The 12173-nt window shown below is 35.9% G+C and overlaps 1 protein-coding gene across 1 annotated transcript in view; it reads right to left on the minus strand.

The window, feature by feature from the left end:
* Positions 1-12173, minus strand: part of LOC107556691 (VPS8 subunit of CORVET complex) — a 130760-nt gene that overhangs the window by 14613 nt on the left and 103974 nt on the right. The window contains exon 41 of the mRNA XM_016239861.1: positions 10578-10658. Coding sequence (XP_016095347.1) covers positions 10578-10658 — 81 coding nt within the window. The remainder of the gene's footprint in view (positions 1-10577; positions 10659-12173) is intronic.

Consider the following 12173-nt stretch of genomic DNA (forward strand, 5'->3'; position numbering starts at 1 on the left):
GTGAACTCATTAACCTCTTAAGACCCGGCAAAACATTTTAGGAAATTTTTATTTTTTTTTGATGTCATTACATTGTTTTTTAGAGCATAAAAAAAAAATAATAAAAAAAGATATTTCATTCATAAGTTATGCTACGTCCTTGGTAGAGGACATCGGGACTTCATTTCTTTAAAAAAATTTTTTAAAGGCATGAATGAAAATGCATAGGCAAAAACAATTTATTTTTTTAAAATCACCAATACATTTTTAGTTTCCAGGATTTTTTTTTTACCAAACTTTGTATAAAGATAATTCTCAACTACACTTGCAACCAACTGTGCAAGTTCTCCCACTTAAAAAGATGAGAGAGGCCTGTAATTTTCATCATAGGTATACCTCAACTATGAGAGACAAAATGAGAAAAAAAAATCCAGAAAATCCAGGCTCCACGCAAGATCTCACCCCGTGGGGTCAAAATGATCACAAGAACTGTGAGCAAAAATCCCAGAACCACACGGGGGGACCTAGTGAATGACCTGCAGATATTTCATAGGAATATTGAAATATATTTTCTTTCCCTATTCATTTGTTGTGTCTCCCAAAATGCGTAATAAACATGCTTTTAGTCCCGGTGTCCTCATATGAGGACATGTATGAAATCAACCTCCTGTTTCGTAACAGAAAGTTATATTTTGATTTGAAACCCCATAACATTTTCCTGAGATGTTGATTTATGACACACAGTTTAAAAATTGTCCGATTTAAATTACAATTACAAAATATTATCATATTTCCATAAGAGTGTCACTAAATTAATATTAGACATTTTTGAAGACCAAGGAGTGGTCATGGTGAAACATCCAAACATTTAGTATCTCTGAAAAGCCCTGAATGTGCTCTGTACAGGACATCCAGACATAAAACTGTGGCATGTATAGTCTCAGAGAAATTCACTAAAATATAATGTCCTCATATGAGGATGCAGGGTCTCAGGAGGTTAATGCTCACCCTATTTTGGGTAAAAATAGGAAAGATAATACTTTTCTTAAAAGAAACAGGATTCCCTGAATTATCGTCATTGATATCGTTATTGTAATAAATACCAGAAATATCGTGATATATTTTTAAGCCCATATTGCCCATCCCTACACACAAGTAACACACACACACACACACACACACACACACACACACACACACACACACACACACTATCACTGTTGCCTCATGATTTTACAGCATCTTCCTTTTGTTGAATTATTAACATCTTAATTCATATCACAAAATATCATCAAAAATCTAAAGTTCCCTGATCTTTTGATAGTGTTCTATGCTCTATTTAATTATATTGTAACTTTCACAATGTAAAACTCCCTCCCAAGTTTCATTTATTAAAACTATGCTGTAAAATTGTCTTAAAGGGGTCATATGATGCTATTTTAAATAGGGATGCACCGATACTGAGCTCCTGTACTCGTACTCGTTAAAATGCCCAGATACCAAAGCCGATACCACACAGCATGTGATAAGTACCATATTCAGACAAAGAAACACCGACAACAGACAGCAGAATGGAGTTATTAGAGATTAAAGATGTCTACGAAGTATATGTATGCAATGACTATAAAATATTCAGTATTAATGCCTGTATAGCTGATTTGCGCCAGCTGGTAAGCAAAGCACGCTGAGTGGATTGAGCATGCGGCGGCGCAGATGCGCGAGCTTGTCGAGTGAATATCTCTTTCTCACAGACATCACTTGAAAGTTTGTAGTTCGGTCGGATATGTCAAAAACAAGTAAGTAAAACAATGATCAAGTTACTTAATGGTAGGGAGAGAGAGAGAGCGCACACTTCTGTTGTGTGATCTTTAGCTACCATAGAGAGAGAGAAAAAAATTAACAGTGAAAGTAACAAAAACTTGTAAAATACATTTTAATGGGCATAATTAAGTGTGAAAATAACAGAAGGATATACAGTCAAACCAAAAATTATTCAGAGACCAGAAATCATTTTTGATATTTTTTTACTAGTGGGTGTAGGACACTAGGCTATAGTTCATTTATGTAAAGTGAGGATAGCAAAATAAACTAAACTGTGATATATTATACCCAAAAATTCTTCATACAGTGGACTACCAGTAAAATTGATACAAATTTGGGACCAAAAATTATTAAGACAGAGTCTGGGGAAAAAATGAAGTTCAGGTTTGCATGAAGCTGGTTGACAGCATGCCCAGGAGACTACAGGCTGTCATTAAGGCTAAGGGTCACCCGACAAAGTATTGATAGTTGTGTAAATATTGACATTTGTATGAATAATTTTTGGTTTATTGTAATCCATTACATACCTTTCTATCAAAGTTATCTGACATTATCAAGCTGAATTTGTTCTGACTCCGTTTAACTCTGAGTTCTTGTCATATTTTATTACCATTTTCTAAACTGTAGCGAATAGTGATAATGTGAGAAATGTTGAAGGTGTCTGAATAAATTTTTGTTTGACTATCTACTTGATAAATTAAGTTAACCAACTAACATTATACATACTCTTTTGGTTTCTGTACCCAATATTTAAAAAATGTACAAATGCAATGAAAATATTGGTATTGGTACTTGGTATCGGCAAGTACCAAAAATGAAAGTATCGGTATCGGGCGAGTACTGGAAAAAGTGGTATCGGTGCATTCCTAATTTTAAAGATCATTATTTTGTGTATTTGGTGTAACAGAATATGCTGACATGCTTTAATGTTCAAAAAACACATTATTTTTCAAATACTGTACATTAATGTAGGTCCTTTATGCCCTGCCTCTCTCAAACACAGTTTTTAACAAAGCCCCCTCCTTTGACAAGCACAGTCTGCTCTGATTGGCCAGCTGACCCAGTGCATTGTGATTGGCCGAACACCACAAGCACGCGTTGGAAATGTAACGCCCCTTACCATAATCGCGAGCGTCAGCTTTCAAAGTAAATATCAAGACAGTTAATAATGTTGTTAGTTTTACCATCAGATCAAGCCCGACAGGGCAACAGAGTCACATGACAAACACAGTGATGATGCAGTACACAAGCCGCGGTTAAGACAGCTGACGTGCTATGATTTCTGACAGGCAGTTCACTCTCCTGTGATGTGACCCTATTCCCCTCTAACACACACACACGACGCGTTACTCTGCGCTGCGCAAAACTCCGCATTTGAACAGTCAATAGCAAATACTTAAACTAATAACAAAACATACTTACAGTCGCTGATTCAGAAGCACCAGATTGTCATAGCAAAGTTGGAATTGACCCCTTTTAAATTTTTTTTTTTAATAAATAGCCTTTGTGCACAGCCAGCCTTGTACTCTTCTAGGTTTAAAAAAAACAGTCTTCCATAAAATGCGTTGCACAAATTCGAACATCTGGGTTGTGCTGTTCTGTTGTAAATAAACCTTAACCAATGATTCCTAATTGCATCTACTTCCGGAAAGCCAAATAAAGTGCTTTTGCTTTCGCACAGAAACACACAGCGTCTCCCTGACATGGCTGCATCAACACGACTGCTGTTCCTGAAACCACGCCTTCTTTCTTTGCGTGCACATTTGGGCGGCATTATGCTAATATTTCCACATAGTGACATAGATATGTGGGGGCATGTTAGAACGAGCCGTTTTAGGTAGGCGTGGCTGACTCTTAACTTTTATAAAGAATATCTCTTTGGATTTGAGACTTTAGTTTTTGTAACTTTACAGATCTTCTTTATGCACCATAAGCTTGTAACACTTCAAAGAGAAAGGAAAACTTGAAATCGCATCATATGACCCCTTTAATCCATGTTAAATGTTAAAAGTGTATATGTACACACAAATGTCATAGGTAATACAGCGGAAGCAGGATATTTACATTAGATACTGGCATTCCTGAACACCAAAAGAGAACATAAATCTATTCAAGCTGGAATATTACTAACAATAAGATGCATGGGATATCCATCAAACTGTGGCTGTGTGGAAGAACATATTTATCTGTCTAATGTTAAAATAGCTTATATTTACCAACGACACCCTATTCCTAATAAGAGATAATATTCACTATGAAAAAAAGCATTCCTATGAACCTACATACACTGAAGACGGAATATGATAACATAAGTTTTTTCCCCAAACTTTTTCCCTTCAGAATATTACTAACAATAAGATGCATGGGATATCCATCAAACTGTGGCTGTGTGGAAGAACATATATATCTGTCTAATGTTAAAACAGCTTATATTTACCAACGACACCCTATTCATAATAAGAGATAATATTCACTATGAAAAAAAAAGCATTCCTATGAACCTACATACACTGAAGACGGAATATGATAACATAAGTTTTTTCCCCAAACTTTTTCCCTTCCTTTTATATTAGTAAAATTCTTTATCTGCTGAGTTGTAAGGTGTTTTGCTTGACGACAACTGAATTTTATTTGTGCATTAAAGCAAGGGAAAATGGTTATTACCCGCTGCAGCAAAACAAAAAAATAAAACACCCTTTGACTATGTGGACTTCAGAATAAAATGACCCCTTTAACAGAGCCCTTTTAAGTAATGAGTCACTTTTATTTAGCTCTAGACTTTGGGGACACTTACGGGACCTAGAAAAAGTTGCAACCCCCTTTTTGTATTAGGTCTGCCAAACTTACTTTAGAGGATTAAAATGTTCTGGTCTCATCAAACCTCTTCCTTCCAGCTGTTGAGTCTCAGAAAACAGAAAACAGTTATTTCAAATTGTAGAGGAAGGGATGTGAGAGTTTTTAAGGTGTGAATACTTTGCATTACCTGCACCATCCACACATACACATACTATGTGTTGTATTCATAATCATTGATATTCACACCGAGTACATGAGCCCGATTGTTCATCTCTCAGAAGCTCAGTTTGACATGATGGCATGTTTAGAGTAGTTTGTTTCCTCATTACAGAGAGTGTGAAGTCTAGCACAGAGACAGGAAAAGAATGACAGCACATTCACAAACACACTTCAGCATGTTACATTCTGTAGATAAGCGTACACAGCAGCAGCCTATCTACTTCCACTCTTAAGGCTGAGGACAGATGTTGAGATTGAGAGTGTGTTAAGAGTGATACTGTAACATTGACTTCCTATTTCTTTAGAAGATTAGGGTCAAACATTCCCCACACTGTGATTGCAACATCACATGATCAAACTGACTGGATTGGTTTGAGCTGGTTCGGGACCTAGAAAAAGTTGCAACCCCCTTTTTGTATTAGGTCTGCCAAACTTACTTTAGAGGATTAAAATGTTCTGGTCTCATCAAACCTCTTCCTTCCAGCTGTTGAGTCTCAGAAAACAGAAAACAGTTATTTCAAATTGTAGAGGAAGGGATGTGAGAGTTTTTAAGGTGTGAATACTTTGCAGTACCTGCACCATCCACACATACACATACTATGTGTTGTATTCATAATCATTGATATTCACACCGAGTATATGAGCCCGATTGTTCATCTCTCAGAAGCTCAGTTTGACATGATGGCATGTTTAGAGTAGTTTGTTTCCTCATTACAGAGAGTGTGAAGTCTAGCACAGAGACAGGAAAAGAATGACAGCATATTCACAAACACACTTCAGCATGTTACATTCTGTAGATAAGCGTACACAGCAGCAGCCTATCTACTTCCACTCTTAAGGCTGAGGACAGATGTTGAGATTGAGAGTGTGTTAAGAGTGATACTGTAACATTGACTTCCTATTTCTTTAGAAGATTAGGGTCAAACATTCCCCACACTGTGATTGCAACATCACATGATCAAACTGACTGGATTGGTTTGAGCTGGTTAGGGCTGATTGGTAATATGATATTTAACAGGACAATAATATCAACAGCAAGTCTTCAATAGGCCACTATGGCTCTTTTTACAACTACAGTTAGATGTGACCACATTTATATGTGAAAACACAAACTGTTATTTATGAATAACGTGAGGTTGCATTAAGTGAAAAGTTTAGATCATTTACTGCACTTTAAAAACATTGCTGTAGGGGTGTTGCAGTATACGCACTGATGATAACCATGATACAGTATTACAGTAAAACAAAACAAAACAAAAAAATAATAAAAAGATGTTAATACTACACATACGAAAAACACTGCTGTAGGGGTGTTGCAGTATACGCACTGATGATAACCATGATACAGTATTACAGTAAAACAAAACAAAACAAAAAAATAATAAAAAGATGTTAATACTACACATACGAAAAACACTGCTGTAGGGGTGTTGCAGTATACGCACTGATGATAACCATGATACAGTATTACAGTAAAACAAAACAAAACAAAAAAATAATAAAAAGATGTTAATACTACACATACGATATTATTGTAAGTAATCCAGTGACTAACTATCTGGTTGAGGCTCCAACGCAGTGGGTTGAGCCAGTGTGTAGCTGTCACACAAAATCATCTCAGAGGAGATGACAAGCGAAAGATTTTTGGATTCTGTAAAAAAGTTGAGGTGTTAGAAACCCCAGTCTGCAGAAAGTGCTTATCAACAGTAATTCTAAAAACACTTTAACTGAAGCCTTTACGTATAATGCACTTTAAGGGTACTCATAATCAGTGTTGGGCAGTAACTAGTTACTAGTAACTTAGTTACTGTAATAATATACATTTTTGAAGTAACTAGTAGTGTAACTAATTACAAATAAGATTTCAGTAATAATATTACAGTTACCATCCATAAAACAGCTTAGTTTCTTAGTTACTTTTGATGCCTCAACCCCGCTGATATAAAATCCAACAATCAAATAATTTCTGAAAATAAACCCTAGATTTATTTTCATAATTTCCACGACTCGCACATGCATGTGATGTCCCCAGTGCAGCAGGCAAGCTTGGAATATGGAAAAGCTTACATTCAGCAGATAGAAATATTGCATTATATTGATTTTGTCAGGAAAAAAGATGATCTGAACACTGTTGTGTAAGTTGTGGCTTTACTTTACTCTGGCATTACATCCCACCCACATCCCTCTGATCAGCATGTGGTACATTATATTACTATTACTAAAAATCTTTTTGGAAAATTAAACGGTCTCTACAAAATGTGATTTGATAAAATACATAATGAAATATAATCGTATATGGGTAACGGAGAAATTACAATTAGCTTCAAGCTACACATGACAATTAATGAGATTAATACAACACTTCTACTTGAATGTCACTATCAATCACTATTGAGTGTTTGTAATAACTTCTGACTGCGATCCAATGTGGATTTTGGTCAAATGATGAGGCAGAAATATGTTGTTAGTAACATTCTAGATTAAGAATTTTATATGGAAGATACACAGTTACAACTTCTGTGGGGCATGAAGAAAAGGTAACGTAGCTAGTAGTGTAACTAATTACTGTTGCCAGAAAGTAATAAGTAACAACATTACTTTTGAAAGCAGTAACATAAAAATATGTAAAATATTACATTCTTTGAGTAACTAGCCCAACACTGCTCATAATGCATGTTGTAATGCATTTTTATCTATTCTTAAATAATTGTAACTAAGGGTAAAATGCATTATATTAATATTTTTATTACTCTTGTTACATTTGAAATAGGTTGTTTGTCATATGGTTTAATAAAATATACTTTATAAAGGTAAACAATGAATGGATAATTATTACAATGTAATATATCTGTGGTTAGTATTCTTCATGAGATAAGACAATGCACTGTAAGATATATCACAAGGCCAAATGAATGCATTAATACTTTTAATAATGCATTATATATAACAGGTTCAAGTTCTTTTTGGAATCTCCTGTTAAAAGATAAATAAATAAAAAAATAAAAATCTGACTGACTGACAGCATTATTTATGTATTTATTTAATTTCTATACTTATTGCGTTAATTATTTGGGCCACAATAATCATGTAGTAAAAATCTGCCAAAGACATTCATGTGAAGTGTGAAGTATAGTGTAACCTCAATTCATATTGCTTACATAACACATAACAAAAATGCATTTACACCATTAAATGTGTCATAATCCATGTCAAACCACCTACAAATATGTTTTCAGTGATTCGATCACGACCCAATCATAATGTCTCATTTTATGACAGTAAACGAATATTAATTCCAGGTGTAAATGGGGCAACTGGCCTCTTTTATTCAAGGACACATTTAACTAAAATGCCATTTGACACTGAGGCAACTTAGTTTTTAGTCAGTAGCAGTCGACATGGACCTTCATTGGATTCTGTTGAGTGTCTCTATGTTTGTGTGAGTTTATGTGGGGGTGTGTACATGTGGGTGAGAGTATATGTGAGTGCATCTGTGTGTATATGATGGATAGAGCTGTGAGTGGAAATAAAGGCATGAATAGAGTCCAATACTACAAGTCTCTAATCTGGAAAATGTATATAAATATAAAAGTAAGGGGGAGAAGGATGGCCTTCCAACCTCACATATACACGCATGCAAATGTACTGTATATGTGCACACCTGATTTTAAAACTGGACCACTCAGATACAGCACGAGACGTAGACAGATGTGACAGTAGGTCAGAGGGCAGAGGACTGTGTGAGTGTGTTCAGACAGGATACTGACAGTCAAACACTTGTCTCTGTCTGATAAGTGCTGACCCATAAACAGTTAGAATCAATGACTCCAGTGAATATACAAAGGCAACACATACACACACATTGTATTGCATAACAATCTGCTTTTATGCAATAATCTTGTAAGGCACTGACACATGTATTCTCAATGGCTGAAAATCCCACAAAATCTGCAAAAGAGCTGCAGTTCAAGCGTTTACATATGAGGGGCGCAACCACCAGGGGGGCGTAGGGAGTTTTGCAGAAAAATGGAGAAAAAAACAACACAAAAAAAACAGAAACCACTGTGGCAACAGCATTTAAGTGTGCGAATGGCGGTTGGCTTTCTGCCTTTTATAAAGCGGCGTCAGTCGCCAATTCCTCTAAATCTTTCTCATTCAAACCATTTACTTTGCACCATCTGACCCAGCCCGATACAGAAGATCCTCTCCATCGAAGAGCACCGCTTCAGCGAACGGCATCACAAGCTGCTAATGTGAACTCAACCTTCAACAGCAACACAAATATCGTGTCTCCACTGGACGCAACCGTTGTTATGCTGCAACAGCTAAAAATCTGTCTATGCTGGACATGACAAAGTGACCGATGCAAATCCATTTGTCCTTCCATGTCAGTAGTAGTGCAAGCGCTTAGAGCATGTCAGAAATAGAATGGGCCGTCAAGCTTACTGTCGGGATTTGTCGCATTGCACCGCATTCAATTGAGATGGGTTCAAATTGTCTTTAGTCGCATCGTGTTGCGCTGCTCACGTCCGGTGTAGACATGGTTAAAAAGTGAAACAACTGTATGTTTTTTTTTATTAAAGGGGAAGCATGACCAAAAATTTGAAAACCACTGCCTTAGAGAATTTGCAAGGTTTAGCATTTTTAAAAAAAACTAGAAATATCATAAAAACTGCATTGTTTACTTATTAATTAGTACTGCAGAACTTGATTGTATTTTAGTACTGAAGAAGCTGCATAACAGACATTTACAAATATTCCACAAGACAAATAAATGCAATTGCAGAAAGTAAAATATGCCTATGAAGTCTTGGTTGTTAGTATCATATACTGCTTCCGTGAGTACTATCCATGACTGCTTGCAGCCTTTTGTAATAACGTAGTCCTTGAGCTATCCTGAAGCTGGATCTCAACATCACTGGGCCAATGTGGGGATAAACTCAACTAGCATGCAAGAACTTAAAGTACCTGGGAGCTTTTTTTCAAGAACAGCCCACAAATGTAATGTTCTGGACAAACCAGGGGCTTATGCACTGCTATCACAAAAGGCTGCAAGCAGTTATTGATGCTTGCGGTGTCAACACCAGATATTAATAACCAGGGTATGCACAGCTATGTATGTATTGAACAGGATAATATGTTTAAATTAAGTAATTTTTTTGTCTTGTGGGATACGATATCATTCAAAAGTTTGGGGTCTGTAAGATTTTTTTTTTTTTTAATGAATTTAATACTTTTATTTGCCAATTAAATTGATCAAAGTGAAAGGACATTTATAATCTTCACAATATTTCTATTTCAAATAAACCTTGTTCTTTTGAACTTTATATTCGCGAAATAATCCTGAAAAATAAAATCTCATCATTCATCGTTTCATCATCATATCATCGTTTTCACAAAACAAAAAAAACAAAAACATGAAGCAGCGGTTTTTAAAATCGGTAATAAGAAATTATAAGAAAACAGTTCTTTTAAATTGCAATATTTCACAATAATACTGTATACACAATATTTCTTTTTAATGCAGACTTGGTGGACATAAGAGACTTCTTTCAAAAACATTACAAAAATCTTACCAACCTCAAACTTTTGAACTATAGTGTCTACATCAAACAGCTTCACCATAACTAAAATAAAAATTATGACAGTACTAAAACGCAATTTAAAAAAAAAAAAAAGAAAGATAAACAGATTCTGCAAGTGGCATGTCAACATTTGAGTACTGTGAGAATGGAAAGAAAAGATTTTAAGGTCAGCCGTACCCTAGATGGTCCTCTGTAGAGAGTGCGGAAATGATCCCAGGCCTGTGTCTGCTGGGCATCCAGAGTGGCTTCAGTCAACATCTGCAGAGAGAAAAACATACCAACATAACAGCTCAACATACTCACAGAACCATAACACTCCTGACTCATCCTCCAGCTAAACCACTTTAGAATGACCAGAGATAATCCTAAAGACAATTAAATGTAACATTTTGGTGAAAATACACCGGCAACATTAGAATGTGAAGGGGCAAGCCCTGCTGCCAGATATGGACTTGATAAATAGCAAACTGCGCAACTTCTAAATAAAACCCTTCAAGAATCAGAGGAGTGTTAATTGCATCAAATGTGACATTTTCATACACAAGCCTAAGATGTGGGAAAGAAAAGTGATTAAAGCCTGACGGATGTGACATTTAAAAAAAAAAAAAAACATGACATCAAAAGAAATATCAAGCTGTAGTAGAAAATAAGTAGTGAAATGCTTTGAGTTTGCTTGCCAATTAATTGTTTATGTGGTCATATGCTGCTTTTCTGTATGAATTTGAAGAATTTACACAAGTAAATATACATTATTTAATCTACAATAATCCATATTTAATCATTGTTGGACCAGATTTACAGACAGGCCCATGATACACAGTGACAGGTTCAGTTATTTAAAGACACATTCCAGTGACCTTCACACCACTCAGAATCATTTCATCACTTGGATTTCCTCAAATCAGCCTCCAGTGATCCAAAACCTCTCGGTCTCTGTCATCCGTCAATGACTTCTCCAGTCCCAAAGGCATGAAGTCAAGCACGCACCCTAAAGATCTGCCAAACTTTGCCCAGAGACGGTTTTCAAAAGAATGTTCCAGAATTAAACAAAGTGCACTCTTAAAAATAAAGGTGCTTCACGATGCCATAGAAGAACCTTTTTGTCTAAATGGTTCCATAAAGAACCTTTAACATCTGAAGAACATTTCTGCTTCACACAAGGTTCTTTGTGGCGAAATAGGGTTCTTCAGATTACAAAAACGCAAGAAAGAGATGGTTCTTTAAAGAACCTTTGACTGAATGCTTCTTTGTGGAACCAAAAATGGTTCTTCTATGGCATCGCTTGAAGAACCTTTTGAAGCACCTTTATTTTTAAGAGTGTGCATCCTCACTTTACCTCACTGGGTCTCTATATATAATCAGAGTCGGGTTTGAGTGGCACAAAAGACAAATGCTACTGTCACTGCAGAAAAGTAAATGCAATTATTGCGCCCTCCCTTCAGCAGAAAGAAGGAGATGAACATTGTCACGCTGTTTCAGCTGTCTCTGTACGCAGGGAGCTGAGCTGGAGGACGTCAATTTTGCGTGACAGTGTTGTGGGAAAGGTAGGATAATTTGGTGGAGTGTTCATTAAATCCGTTATTTACGCATGGCTTATTTAAATAAACCAATTACACACTTTTTGATAGCCCAATGTATTTCATTGCTTAAAAAAAAAACAGTAAAAGCCACTTTTCTGCACCTCGAGACATCAGGAGGAGCATTTCAGCCAACTAGACAAGGTGTTGAAATTGTTTAGAGAACATCTGATTTAATTCTAAAGATCTGCCATTT

The sequence above is a fragment of the Sinocyclocheilus grahami genome, unplaced genomic scaffold (genome assembly GCF_001515645.1).
Source record: "Sinocyclocheilus grahami isolate Dianchi unplaced genomic scaffold, SAMN03320097.WGS_v1.1 scaffold576.1, whole genome shotgun sequence".
Lineage (NCBI taxonomy): Eukaryota > Metazoa > Chordata > Actinopteri > Cypriniformes > Cyprinidae > Sinocyclocheilus > Sinocyclocheilus grahami.